General features: G+C 45.0%; 1 protein-coding gene across 10 annotated transcripts in view; it reads left to right on the top strand.

Annotated features, from left to right (window-relative positions):
* The window catches only part of PACS2 (phosphofurin acidic cluster sorting protein 2), a 209,295-nt gene that overhangs the window by 80,826 nt on the left and 108,807 nt on the right, over positions 1 to 19,662 (top strand). For 6 of the 10 annotated variants that reach the window (XR_012160291.1, XM_073356257.1, XM_073356256.1 and 3 more), the window contains 8 exons: positions 2,927 to 3,000; positions 5,565 to 5,645; positions 9,173 to 9,232; positions 11,045 to 11,202; positions 15,331 to 15,421; positions 17,123 to 17,197; positions 17,511 to 17,629; positions 19,014 to 19,149. Coding sequence is in view for 9 of the 10 variants with exons in the window: in XM_073356257.1 (XP_073212358.1) it covers positions 2,927 to 3,000; positions 5,565 to 5,645; positions 9,173 to 9,232; positions 11,045 to 11,202; positions 15,331 to 15,421; positions 17,123 to 17,197; positions 17,511 to 17,629; positions 19,014 to 19,149 (794 nt within the window). In the remaining variant the exon portion in view is untranslated. The remainder of the gene's footprint in view (positions 1 to 2,926; positions 3,001 to 5,564; positions 5,646 to 9,172; positions 9,233 to 11,044; positions 11,203 to 15,330; positions 15,422 to 17,122; positions 17,198 to 17,510; positions 17,630 to 19,013; positions 19,150 to 19,662) is intronic. The other 4 variants (XM_073356253.1, XM_073356250.1, XM_073356258.1 and 1 more) reach the window with 3 other exon arrangements.

Below are 19,662 nucleotides of genomic sequence, written 5' to 3'. Positions count from 1 at the left end.
GGGAGCTAGCCTGGAATAGCTACAGTGGACTAGTTATCATGTAGACAAACCCCTAGGCTTCTGAGATCCTGTGCTCCATTGGTTCTTGATAAATTCTCATCTGGCACGAGTTCAGATTTCCTTACCTCTTTACTATGTGTCACAGGGTGTCTGGTCTCTGCAGATAGACTGAGCCCAGCTTCCCTAGATGGGAGCAGGTGAGTCTCATCCAGCTAATTAAAGGGGGCTGCGCAACACCTGGGCCTATAAAGGGCTGCTGGTAGGCAGCTGGGGAGGAAGGATGGAGACAGGCTGAGATGTGGTCAGATGAGGCCACACTGGAGTGGAGCTAACTGCTGTGGTGGGTCCCTGGAGCAAGGGGGCCAGGGGCTCCAGGAAGAGAGGGGAGCAGACCTGGACAAGGCAAGGAAGCTGCCAGGAGCTGGAGTGCCAGAGACCCCTGGGAGGAGTGGCCCTGAAGCTTGGGGGCCAGGTATTGACTTAAGACTGTCTTCTGTTTAACCTTTGTTATAAAACGTTATAAAAGAATAACCCTCAGCTGAGAGTGGGTGTGGCAGCATATGTTCGAAGATGGCGGTATAGCAGCGGCACCCAGTGACACCATGACAATAGCATGTAATTATTTGACATTTGGGAATGGATTGTGGGATGGGGGTGGGGGATGAGGGTTTGTAGCTGATGGTATATAGTCCTCACTCTGAAGGTTAATGTTTAATGGTAGAATTGCAGGCAAACGGAGTTAATTTCTAGGACGAATCAGTACCAGTTCTTAACAGTGCTATAACTATACTGTAATATGAAAGAGGTTCTCGAGATGTATGTAAGGAGAAGCAGAATTGGGGCCCATGGTGTTCATTCCCTTCTGTGTTGCATCATACACAAGCACCATCATAAGGGAGCCATAGGAACCCCATTTTGCAGTTGTTTTTCTAGGGCTCCATTTCTTCGCACTCTCAGCATTAAACGAAGAGCTCACTACAACACCTAAACAGAATATAGATTGGTTCCAGTTCCTGGTCTCGCTTAACATTGCTGTTTGGAACACACGTTGTCATGAGCACTTGGCACGTTCACCATACACTTGTTTACACCAAATACTGTAACAAAAAATAATAATCTAAAGAAACTCTCTGCAGGGTCAAACCGAAGTACAAATGGGAAGCACAACACCAAAAGTTAAATGAAATAGTATGTGTATGCATCAATAGACCACAAACCTGACTCCTTACTGACATGAGGGGGGACAGAGGACACTCTCAAGGACACTTGAGAGCTGAAGGACACTCCAAGGAAGTAGAGACGTGTTTGGAGCTGGTGATATTTTGAACTGTTGCTTTGCTGTTAGACACTTAGGTAATATGGGGCAATGTGGATTGAAAATTTCATTAGTAAGTTAGATAGAAATGTTTATCTCCTTGTCCTGTTTTTGATTGGTGACTGTTGTATCAACTGGCTGTTACAAAAACCAAGATGAGAAGTTCTTCCATAGAGAGCTTCTACTGCATGATCTCTGGAGGCTAGACTCTACTGTTACTCTGGTTTACCTCACATGACTAAATCTTGCACACTTCTAGAGAGTAAGTTTATGGGTTGTTTTAAAAAAAAAAAAAAGTGATATCACTAAGAAGTGACAGGTTTGTAACATGTTAGTGCTTGTTCTAAATCAACTACATCTTGCTGTGGAGTCACCAGGTTCTAGGGTTGGGCTAGCCCAGTGGCTGTCAACCTTTCCAGATTACTGTACCCCTTTCAGGAGTCTGATTTGTCTTGTGTACCCCCAAGTTTCACCTCACTTAAAAAATCAGACATAAAAATACAGAATAGTCAGAGCATACTATTACTAAAACATTGCTGACTCATTTTTATCATATAATTATAAAATAAATCAATTGGAATATAAATATTGTACTTACGTTTCAGTATCTAGTATACAGAGCAGTATAAACAAATCATCATCTATGAAATTTTAGTTTGTACTGACTTCGCTAGGGCTTTTTATGTCGCCTGTTGTAAAACTAGGCAAATATTTAGATGAGTTGATGCACCCCTTGGAAGACCTCTGAGTACCCCCAGCGGTATACATACCCCTGGTTGAGAACCACTGGGCTAGCCAACCCAACCACATAAGCTACTCTTCCAAAACGCACTCACGGTAACAGTCTAAAGTAAATGACATTATTAACTTCAATTATCTGAGCACAAATATGTGATTTTTATACAGTGTGCATAAAAGATCTTGGTTTCCATGCTTGGAGGCCTTCCCTTTACATGGCTTCTGTTCTCTGTACCTGCACTGTGACAGGATAATGGCTTAATTCTGAATTCAGATAGGAAGTCCATGTTGCAAGATACATGGGCATGCACCACACAGTGTACGAGATGCCTAGTTGGAGTCCAGAATAGAGTGAGACCATTTACTTGGTGTATCATTTCAGTAAAGAACAGGCTCTTTTTTTCCCTCAACAGATTTGGTCCTGCATACCAGTTGTGCCTGGTTAGGGGAACAAATCCTGGGGAAGTGTGTAGCTTGGGTTGCCCCATGGGTAGAGGCTGAGTGATGCCCATTCCATCTTGGACTATATGCCAGTGGTCCCTACTTATTTCCTAAAGGGGTGGACATGCCAGACTGGCTCCCTGTGGGGGAAGGACTCACCTGCATGCCAACCTTCTCTACTTTGCGGTCAAATTTCCTGTCTGCTAGCTGAGTATTTCTCCTCTTCCCTTTCTCTGTGGGAAGTTCTCATCCTACCTGTCTAGTGCAGCTAAAAGATACACCCTTAGTCTTCTCTCCAAATGTTCATATTCCTTGATTCTAGGAATGTTAGCCAGTGTGAATTTTTTGAAGTTTGCTCTCCTGAGCATCAAGGCTTCCCCTTCTTTCCAAAGGGAGTCTTACAAGACTTTATGTGCTTTCCTTACCTTACAGATAACTATTCTGAAGAAGAGTATGAGAGCTTTTCTTCTGAGCAGGAAGCCAGTGATGATGCTGTCCAGGGACAGGTACTGTATGTGAAGCTGCTGTTCAGTGCTCTACAAAGGATTTCTTCCCCAGAAGCGCGTAAACTGATAATAATCACTCTTTGCTTAACTTTTAACAAGATGGATATATGGCTAAATAGTCCAGTGTACAAGCAACGCCTACCACTTCCTCATTGGGGGGTGGGGATGGGGGGTTAGAGGGGATCCAGGCCTGCACACTACTCTGGGTCCTGACCCAGGGATTCTTTAAACACAAGCCATATGTTGCTTCCCTTTAGTAGTTGCTGCTTCTCCCTTGGTCTCATCATCTGATGGAGTTTTCTCTGTTCCCTGCTTGAGCAGGGTCTTGCAGGCCACCTCACCCGGAGAGTTCCTCTGTCTTCCAGCCCTTCCTCACCGCTCAGGTCCCAGCCAGGAACTGATGAGCTCATCTCCTGCAGCTCCTTTTAACTGAGCCTGCGGTGCTCTGATTGGCTCCCTCCTTGCAGCCTTTCTAGGCAGGCCTGGGGGACCCACCTTTGCCGTTCCTTTTCTGGGGCAGGGTGTGGTAGGACCGTGGAAAGCCCCAGCTGGAGGCCTCGAAAAACCTGTACAGCTTGTCACAGGGCCCTAGAGCCTAGAATTAACATGGTCAATAACTTTTAAATCTGTACTTCAGTGGGTAGTTGTATGTGGTGAGAGATTATTTTTTTCCCCAGTGTTTTCCCCTTCCTTTGAACTCTGTGCAATTTGGACATCCATGGATAGAAAGATAGTCACAACCGAGATCTCTGCTTCTTAAGCAGCCTCAGCCTCTGATGGGTCCAACTGTGGCAAGAAAGATGGTGGAACTCTGCCACACTCCACCAATGTGAATCGCTGTAATGAGACACTGCTCATGATAGGTCGTGCAGATATTCAAAATGGAACTGTGCAGCTCTGGGCTGAGCTCTGGCTCCAACCTTGGCTCTGCATCTTCTCAGTGTGTGGAAGGTGAATTGATGGTGTCTCCTGAACGCCATCAATTTGTGGCACCAAAATGGGGGGATTGCTCTCTGTAAATGGTCCGGTCTGTGGCCTTCCCTCTCCTTTCCTTACATGAGGGCTGAAATCATTGTGTTGACTTTTAAATGATGAATTACCAATAGGCCTCTGAGTTATTGTCTCGCTGGCACAATGAGGCACTTGACACCTCTTCAGGGTATTCTGGGCTGTCTGCTGACTCCTCTTGGCACTGGGTATTCCGCTTACGTTTTGGGGTCTTTGTACCATTGCAGCTAGAGACTGATGTAAGGGAAAGCTGAGATTCCAGTGAACAGGATAGTGGCTTCAGAGAGGTGCTGGTATTTGTGTGTTGACGTGTCTGAGCCCTGGCTGCTCAGCAACATGCTGCACCCCTAGGGTTTAGTTCTGCCTGCCTTTTCAGCACTCCCTTCTCTATGCAAGATCAGTAAAATCCTTAGCTGGTCTTTACTCAGGGTTAAGTCTCTGCCTCCCCAGTACTTAAAACCTTGCTGAAGGGAGCTACAGGTGAAGACTGAGGGCATGTCTACACTACAAGCTTAACTCGACCTATGTTAGATCCACTTACAGCCCCCTCAGAAGTTACTGCAGTTTGTCATGTCCCCACTGCCCTTCTGTTGGTAGTGTGCATCCTCATCAGGAGTGCTTCCACTGACTTGAGAGGCAGTGGAGGGTGCTGCAGCTGCTGCTGCCCCCTCTCCTCCCAGGCTCCCAGCAGGGGGCTGGGAGCCTAGAGGTTGGTTCAGAGTGGGGAGCCTGAGCATCAGCCAGGCTCTAGCTGGTGCCTCCCACCTATGCTGGGATGACAGCCAGGTATGGGGTTCGCAGCATGGAGCCTTCTTCCAGCCTTTGTCAATTTCATGGCTCCAGCATGGAGCTGTAAAATTGACAAGAATGACAACCGACAGCTCATGTAAGCTAAGCAAGGTCTACACAGAAACTGCATCACCCTAACTACACTGATATAAGCCCTATGCCTATTGTGGAGGTGAAGTTATGATGTCTATGTAGTAGGGCGCTTACATCAGCGGGAGAACGTAACAGAAGAATGGCCATACTGGTTCAGACCAAAGGTCCATCCAGCCCAGTATCCTGTCTACCAACACTGACCAATGCCAGGTGTCCCAGAGGGAGTGAACCTAACAAGTAATGATCTAGTGATCTCTCACCTGCCATCCATCTCCATCCTCTGACAAACAGAGGCTAGGGACACCATTCCTTACCCATCCTGGCTAATAGCCATTAATGGACTTAACCTCCATGAATTTATCCAGTTCTCTTTTAAACCCTGTTATAGTCCCAGCCTTCACAACCTCCTCAGGCAGGGAGTTCTGTAGGTTGACTGTGTGCTGAGTGAAGAAGAACAAGGGAGCAAGGCTGTAGTGCAGACACTGACATAATTAGGTCGACCTAACTCTGTAGTGTAGACCAGGCCTTAACCAGTTTCTCCTGTGCACCTGTATAATACTAATCACTCCCTGACACGTTTTGTTGCACAAACGAAACATTTCACATCATAATAATAAAACAGCCCTTGCTTGTTCTTGAGGCAAGTGTAAAACCTAACGACTCTTTCTGTGCAGGATTTGGACGATGATGAATATGAGCTGGGCAAGCCAAAGAAGCAGCGGAGATCGATAGTAAGAACGACGTCCATAACCAGGGTCGGTGGAAATTAGTTTTACTAACACTGAATGGGTTTGGCCAGGATGTGCATGCAGCTCAAGAGATTTACAGAGCTATTTACACAATGGTCCCAATGGCGAAATCAGAGATAATCACAGGAGGTGGGAAAGTCCAGAACTAAAATCTAGCCAAGTGATCAAAGTACCAATCAAACCACAGCAGATACTGACAGCCTTATCTGTGAGTACCATCTTGTATCACTTGTGTTACCTGTAAGATGAGAGGACCCCCATGAAAATCATTTAAGGGTGAAATTGACCTAGTGCAGAGGCTAACACAAGATCCATGCATATGTAAGCCTCCGAGTAGGCTTGAAGTAGGGCATAGGCCTTTTGCTGGCCCTCTACATGAGGGTGAATTCAGCCCAGATAAGAATTCCAAAATAAAATAATGGAGATGAGGTATGAAATAATAAAGTGGGTTAATGCAAGATGGCATGTGTGTAGTTCAGGCTGTAGGACTTGTCAGATACTATTGTCTGGTAAATGATATGCAGTTACATACTGTGTCATAATAGATGCACACATGGGGCCAGAGTTAAATTTTAGCATAAAACCTTAACTTGCCTTTGAGTGCTGCAACCTTGATGATTTAGTGTTTTTATATACAGTATTTGTGCCATATACAAGATTACCATAACTCTAGGTACTGAGATAAATACCTTTATTGCAGCAACCATGGAATAAGCAGGATTTACTTTGGACCTTAGAGTAGATCTGAAGGGCAGTCTACACACTTATCTACCTCCACTAGTACTATTTCTGACATCAAACATCTGAGAGAGTTCTGAATAGGCCACATTTTTTTCAAATAAAAGGAATCTGCCACCAAAAGAAGTTTCTTCTTCCCCTAAATGAGGATCACAAAAAATCATCAGATGCTGATTTACTAGCTGTTCAGGCCTGGATCAGTGACATTTACAAAATATTTACAAAATTTTTAAATATCTTGTGACAGAATTATGCATCTTGACCAGTAAGTAATGCAGCTTTCTCATGACATAAATCATTTGTTTCTAGTCCTGGCATTTAATCAGATACTGGATCTGAAAACTGCAATCCCATAACTGAATAAAAAAATCATAAAAGCTGCATTTTCTAAACTAATATTTCTGTTAACTTTTTTTCACAGGGGAAGAGGCTCATATGCTAACTAATAAGGCAGCCTGGCCTTAGAGGCAGACCGATTCTTAAAAAGAATAAAAACTTATGAGAGAACTTTCTAAATAGACTTTGTCTAGACTCTTTTGGTGCTTGCAGAATATGGCGGTGGGAGGGGAGAAGGACGCATTGTGGAAAGCTGAGTTTGAGATGGCCTGTGTAACTCCAGATGACACAGCCCCTTGACAAAGATGGTCATCCATCCCCAGACTTATGTCAGTGAACAATTTATACCACAATTTGTGCCATTCTATCATTATACCCCACACAGCGCATATTTATGAAAACAGTTACAGCCTGCATTTCACAAACCAGGGTATAAATTCACTTGCTGGAGGGGAACTGGGTATCTAGTGGCTTTGTTATGGTCATCCTAAACTCCTAACTAAAAACTGTACCTAATAGTATCCACACCATGGTGTATGTAGATAATGCCAAGAACTTATTGGTAGGGCCCTACCAAATTCACAGCCATGAAAAACCCATCACAGACCATGAAATCTCGTCTCGTGTGCTTTTACCCTCTACGATACAGATTTCACGGGGGAGACCAGTGTTTCTCAAATTGGGGGTCCTGACCCAAAAGGGAGTTGCGGGGGAGGGGCGTTATTGCCACTCTTACTTCTGCGCTGCCTTCAGAACTGAGCAGCCAGAGAGTGGCGGCTGTTAGCTGGACGCCCGGCTCTGAAGGTAGTGCCCGCCCAGTAGCAGCACAGAAGTAAGGGTGGCAATGCAATATCGTACCATGCCACCCTCACTTCTGCACTGCTGCCTTCAGAGCTGGGTGGCCGGAGAGTGGCGGCTGCTGACTGAGGGCCCAGCTCTGCAGGGAGCAGCGCAGAAGTCAGGGTGGCAATACCACACCAGGCCATCCTTCTGAGCTGCTTCTGGCGGCGGCTCTGCCTTCAGAGCTCAGTAGTACTGCAACTTTTCTCTTTCTCCCCACCCCCGGCACCCCACACACACACACACTAACCTGGCCACCTTCCCACAACTCCTTTTTGGGTCAAGACTCCTATAATTACAACACGGTTCAATTTCAGATTTAAATAGCTGAAATCATGAAATGTACGATTTATAAAATCCTATGACCATGAAATTGACCAAAATGGACTGTGAATTTGGTAGGGCCCTACTTATAGGCAAAGATTTTCAAAAATCTCCTGAGGTCATATTTAGGCATGTTTAATTTTTTTCAGAAGGTTGGTAGGAGCTGCTGGGTGCTCAGCACTTCTGAGAATCAGGCAGGTGCTTAAATATAGAATTAAAAGCCCAACTTCAGGCTCCTCTTTTTGAATCTCTTGGCTGGACTCTGTATGAACACAGACACTAGAAGTTGCAGTGAGGGAAATAGCCAGCAAAATGAGGAACTAGCCTTCACTAAGGGTGGGACATTGCTTTCCTCCATTCAGAATAGCTGCCACTCTTACATACCCATTCAGCTAGCTCATGCCAGTTCTCTCAGGAGGTCTAGTGAAAACATGTATGGGCCAGAGTTTTGCAAAACTTGTTTGCTAAAGCCAAACGTCCCAGGATTGTTTAACTCTCTGCAGATGTTAAGATTAGTTTCATCCTGCTGCAGGCTGGGGGTTTATGGGTTTTGCAAGAAATTAGGCAAAACCCAGTGCTTTGGGTTGTATTATTTTGAGTGAAGCTCTACATTCAGAGCTCAGGAGGCACAGATTCTGGCAAGCCAAAAGGCTTGTCAAACACTAGGACCCAACACCCCCCATTCCCCCCAAGTCGTTAAAGCTCCACTGTTAGGGTAAAATACTCTGCCAAGATGATCTGCAGATCTTTGCTATGGAACCAACTTTCCAGTCACCCACATGGGGGAAACTGGGACACCCCCATCAACTGTAAGAGTTTGTGTGAAAACTCCCTGCTCCCTTGTGGAAAAGGGTCAGTTGTATCTCTGAAGGCAGGTGGCACTTCTGCATTAAGGAAGCAGAAAAACAGCCTGAAGCACTCACTATATTCATCAGCTTGTGACTAACTGGCAGGCTAAAAATGTTGTCTTTCCACTAGATACATAAATACATGGCTAGCTGAATGCAATGTTTAATGTATCTTGGGGGCCCATAGAGATGTAATAAGGCTAAACCAGTCAGGGCTGGAACTGAGTTGTTGTGAATATGAATAGTATAGCATGTAGCATGGGGAATTCTGCTCTTCTTGGGGAATGGCACATAGGTAGGCGGAAGGGCAGGGGTGCTCCTTGGTTTGTGGCTCAGCCCCATACATGGTTCTACCTAGGAGCAGTCAGTGTATCCATTTTTAGCTGTGGTGGCGCGCCTCTGCATTCCCTCTTGCCGTATTTATGTAAAAGTGTTCTTGACTTACAGCAACAAAACTTCAAGCAGAAAGTGGTGGCGTTGCTGAGAAGGTTTAAAGTCTCTGATGAGGTAAGTTAGTTAACACTCACTTATACCTCAGACATGCTGCTTCATGAGTTCAGCTTATTTTCAGGCTGTTTCTCCTCCTTTCTCTCTTTTGCTTTCCTTCCTTTCTTCTCACATCTGTACTGGGAATGGTCCCGAGTTCCCCAGTGACTTTGCCCAACATTCTGAAGCTTTGTTTGGACCTCAGTTGAACAGGGCCAGTTCAGTACTAACTTCAAAAAGCCATCAAGATTTTCTGGATGCAGTTTTGTCAAAGATTTAAAAGACACTTGTGCACCCACTTGCTTACAGACTGGTTTGTAATCATACCTGACCCTTTCAAGGACTAGTAGTCTGGTGTTTGTTGCCCATTAAGTTAGATCGCAGTTTATTTTCTTATTGCCCTTATTATAAAAGCTTAGCAAAATATGCTGAGGAAACAAAAAAATCCCCAAGACAGTAAACCATCCAGTGAAAGCTGAAAAAAACGACAGAGACAGAAAAGAAAATGTAAGCAAACTTTTAAAAAGCATCCGATGCAAGTGCAGCCCGACAGTTCACACAATTTGAACTGGCCCATCCATATGAAACGCACCAAACACAACCACCGTGTCCCCGTAGAGGTAAATAAATGGTCCCACGGGAAAGTAACTAGCCAGATGATTCAGCTGAAAGCAACTCATTCCACCTTGGTACTTTATTCTTCCAAACATAGCTGCTAAGGGAAAATAAGGCACTTGACCCCTCTGGTGCCCCAAGCTGATGGATTCCCCATATCTCATGGCACCAAGTAAACATCCTTGTCAAAATCACTGTTTCCTTGCTATCCAGTCCTTAAGTAATCCTTCCGTCTGTAAAGTACTGTTCCATAGACTCTCACTCCAGCCATGTTGGCCTCCATACAGAACCCGTGCTATGTAGGAGGCTCCCTGTTTGTGGCAGGTGCAATACCTGCAAAATAGACTGTTCTTCCATGGATGGAACGCCCTAAATTTACCCTCCCCCCCTACCTTTCATTCCTGTTCCTACTAAGGAAAAACAACTCCGCAGGAATAGTATTGTAGCTGAGATCTGGGCTAGCTGCACTGCAGCTGTTCAGGAGAGAGCACCCTCTTGTGCTGGCTTTAGGATTGGCACCAGACTGCACCCATCTCAAGATCCTAATCTAACTGTAGATGTTTTGTTCCTGTCAGTCTCTCACATGTGAGGAAGCTGATGGAAGCTTTGGTTTATGGACTTTCTACTAGATTTTTGTTAACCTTCAGTTTGCTAATGAGGGAAATCCCATCTGGATATAATCTTTTATTCCTTTAATTGCTTGCAAATAATATAATGAAATAAGTCAGAAGGAGCTGGAGAGTCCATTCAAGGTTAGGTGACCTGGATAGAATACAGGATGGAATATTATGTACTTTTTATACTGTTGGTAGAATATTTATAATGGGCTCACACTCTAAAGTTACATTTATAAAAGGGCTGTTAAATGATCAGTAAATATTTTAATAACTAGTTAAAGATTCTTAGTCTGACAGGTGAATAGGTTGCTTATAACATCTATAACCACTTTTACTGATATGCTTATAAATCATCTATAATATGCAGAGCTCATGTCTGTAACAGGCTTAAACATCTATGAACCCTTTATAACCTATAAATGGAACTTGCATACAGAGTGACTCACAGTGACGTATTCTGAGATTGGCCTGAAATTTGGGGGCCAACAGAAATACCAGCCTATTGTACAGCAGTCGCTGTGTGTGCTGAAATGACTTGGGATGGATCTGTCCCCTAATCATTTCTGCGCTGCCTGGTTGTATCCACGTGTCTTGTGCTTAGGTTCTGGATTCAGAGCAGGACCCAGCAGAGCATGTGCCGGAAGTGGAGGAAGACTTGGATCTTCTGTATGATACACTGGATATAGACAACCCCAGTGACAGTGGCCCTGAAATGGAAGATGACGACAGTGTCCTCAGCACTCCTAAACCAAAGTTAAAGTAAGGGAATTTGGCTCTGGTGTTGGTATGGGCTTGAAGAAGCCATAGGTAAAATTAATTGGTTGAGAAACAAAACAATGCTTGGCTGCTAAAGTGCTCTACAGCCTCCATTTCCAGCTAAGAGTTTGGAAATATTTTTTTTGGAAGTGGGGGGGAATTGAAAATGAATCCCCTCTTACACCATTTATAATTACGTGTTACATTCATTCCATTCCTACTTTCCTTTTCTCCTTGACCTGGCAATGGGTCACGGTATGTATTTTAACCACAGCATGAAAGATTTGCACATGCTGGGCAAGAGTTTACATCTTATCCCGTTAGCCCTGCTGTCATCACATCCTGTTGTTAAGTGTGCTGCCTGGTCTTATGCATTGCAGACAGAACAGAGGAGGGTGCTATTTGATGCCTATGTCAGACAGATGGAGGTGCAAAGTGCCCATTGGCAGTAAGTGGAACTAAAAACTATATGCACACATCCCCCTGCTGGGGAAGAGGAAGAGAGGATGGGAGAAGAATGCGCCAGATGGAGTCATCAGACCAGAACCAGCAGCAATTGAAAGTCGAGAGAGGCCAGGCTGTGAGGGAGTGTATGGTAGGTCCAGGAGGAGGAGGGTGAATTATGGGAAAGGTTGTTAGATGCCATTGTGAGATGGCTTCAGTGGAGTGGAAAAGGTAGAAACCAGACCGGGGTGGAGTTGGAAGAGAGGAATTTGAAGCAGTGGTTGTCAAGGGCACTCTCAATGAATTTAGAGGAGAAAGGAGATGGGGCAGTGGCTGGAGAGGCAGGTGAAGTCAAGAAGGGCGCTTTGCTGATGGGGTTAATTGGGGCACGCCTAGATTTTGAGGGGAGCAAGCTAATCAAGACAGCAAATGGAAGGGAAAGCGATAGCCAGGTGGGGATTGTGTTGAGGTGAGTGGAGGGGGTTTGGGGGAGAGAGCAGACAAGGAGCCATGGGATTGGGGAGAATGAAAGGCTGTTGGAAGCTGCAGAGGCAGGGAGAAGGAAAGCCAAGGGAGATCTTGTAAAGCTGTGTCTTTGAAAAAGGTGGCAAGACCTTGTGTGGGAGGGATGGTTTCAATGGGGAATCAAAGGCAGGAAATGAGTGCCAGGAGAATTGTTTTACAATGAGTATGCCAGGCCTGACAGAGGAGAGAACCTAGTATCATTTAATGTTCCGATGATGAAAAGCTAGCATTCCAGTGAGTCAGTATGGTCTGTGTTAAATGGATTAAATGCCAGCTAGCTGATAGGTTGCAAAATGTAATTGTTAATTGGGGAATGATCAACTAGAAAGGCTGAGAATCTGTTCCTGGTCAATGCTATTCAGTAATTTTGTGAATGAACTGGAAGAAAATGTAAAGTCTATTGCTGACAGTTTGCAGGTGATGACACAGACTGGTAGCAGGTAAGTTACTAGGACAGGTTGCTTGTAGAAGGACATAGACCACTTGGTAAACTGGGCAAAGTCAGATATCCATCTTCATGTGGTCAAATGGAAGGTCTTACATCTACGAACTAAAAATATAGGATATACCTAAAGAATGGGGGACTAAATTATGTCAAGAAATGATTCTGCAAAGGGCTTGCAGGTGATGGTGGGTACATTGAAAGCTTGTGTTCAGTTGATTGGTGCTGGGGTTAAAAGGGCCAACTCAGCATTTGGATATAAACAAGGAAATATCGAATAGGAAGGTGATACTATTACCTCTTCATGCAGCATTAAGGAAACTGTTTCTGGAAGCCTGCGTTCATTCCGGTGTCCACATTTTACAAGAAGGTTGAAAAATTGGAGGGTTTATAAAGCTAAATGATTTGCAGAATGGAAAACATCTCTAAAATGAGAGACTATTATACATTATGATCAAGTAACCACTTAACCTTCTTTGTTAAACCAAGTACCTGTGTTGGCAGAAGACCTGATAAGAGATGGTTCTTAAACCTATAAGACAAAGGCATGACAAGAGCCCTTGGCTGGAAGCTAAGCTACATAAGTTCAAACTGAAAATAAGGTGCAGATTTTTAAAACTGAGGCTGATTTGACTATCAGAACAGATTAAGAATTTACTATACCTCTTGGCAATCATTTTAACTTAAATCAAGACTCGATGTCTGTCTAAAAGATACATTCTAGCTCAGCCAGAAGTTTTGGGGGGCTTGGTGCAGACTCTCACAGCATGAAGCTCTATGGCCTGTTATATAGAAGGTTGAACTGGATGATCACAGTGCCAAGAGCATAAAAATCTATTTAAATTTCATTTCAATTTGATAAGTCACTTTAAGGCCTGAAGTTACTGTAATCTCTGTGGCTCGAAAGCTTCTCTTTTGCCACCAGAAGTTGGTCCAATAAAAGATATTACCTCAACCACCTTTTCTCTATTATCTGTTAAAATAAATTAAATGCTAAATCAGTTACTTCTCATAGACTTGAATGAGTTAAAAGCTGCTTTTTATATAGAGTCAGGGGACAACATCTCTACTTTTTGGGTCAGTCTTTATAAATACGGCACAGTGTCAAGTACCGCGTTATGTACAGTCTTTATAATAGTGTGAATGCTGGGGTACACTTTTTTCCTTATCATAGAATCATAGAATAGCAGGGTTGGAAGGGACCTCAGGAGGTCATCTAGTCCAACCCCCTGCTCAAAGCAGGACCAATCCCCAATTAAATCATTCCAGCCAGGGCTTTGTCAAGTCTGACCTTAAAAACTTCTAAGGAAGGAGATTCTACCACCTCCCTAGGTAATGCATTCCAGTGTTTCACCACCCTCCTAGTGAAGAAGTTTTTCCTAATATCCAACCTAAACCTCCCCTTATGTCAGTACAGTACTTCCAGTTTGTGTAGAAAAGCATTCACTTTAGTTCCGTTGGGTTTCAGTTGAGCAGAAATACTTGTAGTTTCATGTTTACAGTTAAACCATCAGTCATCTAGTGTTCTTCATTGTGTAGCTTTAATTAGATTTCAACAATAAGGGTTGCCAGGGAATCTGAGGGTCCTTTTCAACTTATTAAAAAGTTTGGTTTTGTATATTTTTAGGTGAATTCCAATTTTTTTCCAAGTGTAGCTTGACACTAATCATAACTTAAAAGTTCATTTAGTAAATCAGAAATACATCATTTACCATTGTGTAGCATTAAAGATGTAGAAATTAATCATCTGAATAAGTGTAAAGTTGTATGATAGCCTAAATCTGTATAATTATAGTGCAGCCTCCGGGTTAGGAAAAAATACCAAACCTAGTGTAAAGAGTATATGAATCCAATCAGCAAGTTCTAAAGGTTATACCAACCGTGAGAATGAACTTTCCTTGGGAAAATAACTAAAGTACAAACAGAAAAAAAATAAATTAAGATTATCTACGTGCTGATGTAAATCATGATGAAAAGTGGTGAGTTAAATCCACCCTGCCATGGTGGTCCCTTCTGGCCTTAACATCTATGAAATTTCAGGTTGAGGGACATCTACGTGTCTTCAGGGCTTTCTCCAGAGGGGGTCGGAGATGCAGGAGCAGGATTGGTGAAGCAGATTTTGAGCGTGATCCAGGTTGCAGGGGCAGATTTTGCAGTGGAAGAGAGAGACAGTGGGAGTGGAGGGAATTGGCAATGGAGTCGGCAGGGGAAAGGGGGACTGAGTGATATAGAAGCCATGGACATGGGTCGGTTAGAAGTCGAAGAGCTGGGGGGGCGGGGGAGTTGCAAGAAATGAGGATGAAGTGCAAGGAGGAAGGAGAGAGTAGAGCTGACTTTCATTCCACATAGTTTAAAAATCTGAATTAATCCTGGGACCAGTCATCTGAGGTTGGCACACAAGAGCTCCGCTTTTACAGAGTGGTACACTTAGAGGTAAGGGACTGGCTCATGGTTGCAGTCAGTCACTAGCAGAGCTAGAATCAGGATCCCGGGTTATTCTGACCCCCGTTCCTATGCTCGAACCATCAAACTCTACTCTCCGTTCTTCCTCCGACACAAATGGCAGCTGCTAACAAATCCCTGATGAACTAATGAGGAGTGGGGGGGGGGGCAATTACACCCTCTGGATATCTGTCTGATTTTAGATTAGGAGTGTGGGAGCAGTGGCCATTGGTTTCTTTCTCAGCAGATAACCATATCTTCTGTCTGTCTTGTCTTAGACCATATTTTGAAGGCCTGTCACACTCCAGCTCTCAGACAGAAATTGGTAGCATCCACAGCATCAGAAGCCAAAGAGAGCCATCAAGTCCTGTAAGTCACTGTTTCCAAAGGGTTATTTATTGGCAGAATGATGTTGCTACAGCACGGTGTACTCTTCCCAACCAAATAGCAACATTTCACCTGAAATAAATTTACACTAGCCAAGCAGTATTAACCTGCCATGTAGTTGAATGTGTTCAACCTTGATGATCATGCTGTGCTGTAATTCATGCCGATACCAGCCTCTTTCTTTGTGTCTAATTCTGCATAGCTGGTGAGTGAGGCATGAATCCAGTGCTAAGAGAGCCTGGGTAAATTTAAAAAGCAGAGTTGCAGAAGTTTGAGTTTCCCATGGCAGTAAGTTAGACTGCATGTTTTGCCTGTTTACGATGTTAAAAGGTTTACTAAACAATCCTACATTCAATTCCACATAAGAACCGGAGTAGCAAATGTTTCCTGTAGGAGCCTTAACTGCTTGAGCATTGCATGCATGTGTCTGTGTTTAAAACATTCAGATAGCAGTGCCCATCGGGGCAACCACACCCCACCTATGCCCTCTTGTGGGGCCCCTGACTTGTATATGGGAAGGGTTGAGTGCCATCCCAAATGCACCACAGTTATGTATGATGTCTGTAGTCAGGACAGGACTCAGAGGTGCTCTCAGGTGTATATGAAGTAGGGCTTTGTTCACAGGCAGGAGTAGTTTTAGTTGGGGTTGGGATTCGGTACCTAGAACCCTTCAGGCTGAACTAAGAGGTGGTCGTGTGGCTGCCTTGGCATGGCTCCAGGGTGGGCGGAGAGGGGTGCTGCTTAAAGGAAACTGTTTTGGGGGCAAGGTGCTGTTGTGCAGATGGCATCTTGGGTTTTGATGTGAACAGTCAGGCTTGGACTTTGTCTGCTCTCCTTTGGCAAGAAGCCCCATAAAAAAGGTCTTGATGCAGCCAACATTCTGCCCCCAGCACCTGCCTCAGTCTTCCAAGCAGCAGCATCCCTGTGAACCATTATGTTTGTACCTCATGTGTGACTCTGTCTCTGGCAGACTCAGACCCTGTCGATTAAGGAAGCCAGTGGAGCCGACAGAGCAGGGGTGTTGAAGGTGGGCTGCTGTGTGCTGTTGTGCCCTCAGTATCAGTTAATGTTCAACCCCGGGCGGTATCAAAACCACTGCTGGAGGCCTTGTGGGGGTTGGGATCTCTGCGGAAAGAGGCTTTCCCTGACAATAGTTTGCCAGGCCATCTTCTGTTATGGCTTCCTAATTGACAGGTGTTTTAGTGAAACATTTCATTGTTTAAATTGAAGATCTGAGGGCGGTTCAGGTTCTGTGTATGTTAGCCTTGGACTGGCAAGGTAGTGACCACCTAAACCTCCTGTGAATACTGCCCAGCAGCCCTCCATTGTGAATCTGGCTTGGAAGCAGTGAGGTATGAAGTGCACATCTGTAGGGGGCGCTGTGCGCTCTAGTGCAGGGGTTCTCAACCTTTTCTTTCTGAGGCCCTCCAACAAAATCCCAAATGAATTAATGGGGGCAAAAACTCCACAGCCCATCTTTGCCACAACAACTGGTGTTCTGCACAGAAGAGCCAGGGCTGATGTTAGGGGGTAGCAAGCAGGGCAGTTGCCCAGAGCCCCACAAAGCTAAGTTGCTTGGGCTTCAGCCCTGCTTGGCAGACCCCCTGAAACCTGCTTACAGCCCCCGGTGGAGAGCCACTGCTCTAGCGTGCCATGCTTTGATGACTTTCTCTTGCCAAACAGGTAGAAGTGCCTGAAAAGACAAAGATCCCTGGAAGCAAACATCCAGGCGACAGTATCTCTGACACTGTGTCTTATGTAAGTTTAAAAACTCATTTGGTAACGTTCATCCAGTAGTTTGTGTTCGCTATCCGTCATGCACTGGGTGGGCTTTGTCTATATCATCATGGCAAAGCCCAAAGGGACGTAGCCTTGCAGATCAGTCTCTAGCTAACTTCTTAAGATGGTCTGGCTGGGGGTTCAGTTTATGTCCATTCCTGGCGATCTTATCACACCATGAAAGCTTTTGTTGTGAGTAGCTGATGTGGGCGGAACATGGTTGGTGTATCTGCTAGAGCCAGGGAGAGCCGAGGATTTCTGTGGCTTTTCACATCACTATTTGTGTTTGTAGGAGCCTAGCCAGCAAGACTCCCAGGAAGCAGAACTCTCCACGCTGGATGTGTTCATTGAGAAGCTCCCACCAAGTGGAAAAATCACCAAGACAGAGTCTCTCATTATTCCTTCCACCAGGTAACACCCTAAGCAGCAATAGCAGCAGGCATCACATCTGCTATTGGAACTGGCTAATATGGTATGGAAGCGCTTCATTTTTTATATAGTGCACCACTTCAGTTTATGCAGCAAGGGTAATCAGCTGTCTTTGGTCACACTTATCTGACCCCCATTACATAGTATCTGAGTGCCTCCTCAGTCCTGTGAGGTAGAGCAGTGTTCAGCCCCTGGAATAAGGGTCTCATTTCATCAGCAGAGGCTATATCTGCAGGATTGGTGTGATGGTCTTCCTTCCACGCTTCCTCAGCTAGCATGGTAGCTGGCTGGGACTTGGCTCCTTGAGGGCACGTCAAGGTGAGTGTGGATGGGGTAGGAGCTGGGAGGTGCAGTTCTCAGAGACCGACTCCAACCTGCAGGATGCCTGGGATGGAAGGAGTGGAGGGACTGCAGGTTATGTGGAATATTGAACTGAATCATGTTCTGACAATCAGGTCCCTTTTGAGAGGTGTCATGGTGGACAGCCAAAATTATTAGTCTCTTCTGACAACGTGACCATCAAGCTGAAAGATCAGATGTTCCTTATGAACTGCTCTTGGAGGTAGACACAGTCACTTACCAGTTCCTATTGGCTTGTAGTGGTGACAGCTGTTTGGTCTATGGGTAATAAGGTGCTGGATCTCACTCCAGTTCCTAGCGGACAGATGTCATTTGCGTAATGGGACAATTTCTTGGGGAGGACATGGTCCTTTATTTGATATTATTTGATGATGGAATGTGATTAATTTTGTGGCTTAGTTTGAAAAATCCCCTTGATAAATTAAAACTGATAGGCAGTAATTGGCTCCCTTGTAGGCATTCTTAGAAAAGAGGCTGAATAAGCCATGGAGAATCTGCTATCTCCCCACTAGAGGTGATGGGCCCTCCATGGTGGGTGATGTGTGTTGGCAGGGCAAAGGGGAGGATGTTTCTATTGCTGCTTCCTGTACTGTAATGGCAGGGACCTTAGGCCCCAGGGCTGCTAATCCAAAGACATTCACCAATACTAACATCAGACACCGGACAAAGTTTATATACAAATGATTTATTAAAAAATTGAAGTGGTCTAGCTGCCTTGTTTGTCCAGCAGGGCAGTTTGAAGTCACTGGGGTTAGAGTAGCTTGGATTTCAGGGCTACCTTCAGTTAGTATTTCTGATTAGTCTTTCTCAAGCAAAGTGCTAGACATTCCTCTGGGGGGCAGGTTCATAAACTATGGAGGGGCAGGAGGTGTCTTGGGCTGTTGGCGGGTCTCTGACCTGAGCACACTATGCAGAATCCCCTTGATGCAGCTCAGGATAACCCTTCTGGCAAACAGCTTCTCTGTGGCCCTGAGTGAATGGAGACTGTGTAACCATTGCAATTTAGCAGGACAGAAGGGAAGCAAACTGGTCGCCGTGGGAGAAGCACTTCACTGAAGGAAAGGCAGCCAGCGAGGCCACAGAATGAGAGGGCAAACAGCCTGGACAATGAGCGCTCTCCAGACACCAGGCACCACCTGCAGGTGAGATGAGCTCCACCCCCTTCACAACCTTCCGCTGTGCATCCTTCCTCAAAACATCCCCTGTGGCTCCTGTTCCACCGGCCTTCTCCCCTCTGAAGGCCAGGGATGTGGCTCCACCGGTACACAATGAGTTGAATTTTTTTCTCAGCTGATATCCCATTTTCTGACTATTCTCGCTGCTTTTGGTTAGTGCATTGCTTTATATCAACTAGGATGAGACTGAAAAAGACTGGGGCAAATGGCAGCAAAAAGAACTAAATGGTGATCTCTTAAGACTAGTGATCTCTTGGTGATCTCTTAATCCCCCAGGAAATGCCTAGTGTGAAACAGAGGGGTTCCCTAAGGTGATCCAGTGTCCATAGCACAAAGGGGGGAAACACAAAAAGCCACATCAAGTCCTCAGAATCTGGGTCAGCTGACCCAGTCTCGCGTTAAAGAGCTAAAAAGGGCAGCGTAGACATTTCCGCTTGGTCTGGAGCCCGGACACACGGACACACACACACGGACACACAC

This window comes from Lepidochelys kempii, chromosome 8, assembly GCF_965140265.1.
Source record: "Lepidochelys kempii isolate rLepKem1 chromosome 8, rLepKem1.hap2, whole genome shotgun sequence".
Lineage (NCBI taxonomy): Eukaryota > Metazoa > Chordata > Testudines > Cheloniidae > Lepidochelys > Lepidochelys kempii.
Note: the sequence above shows the minus strand (reverse complement) of the source record. Positions and strands in the feature narration are given on the sequence as shown.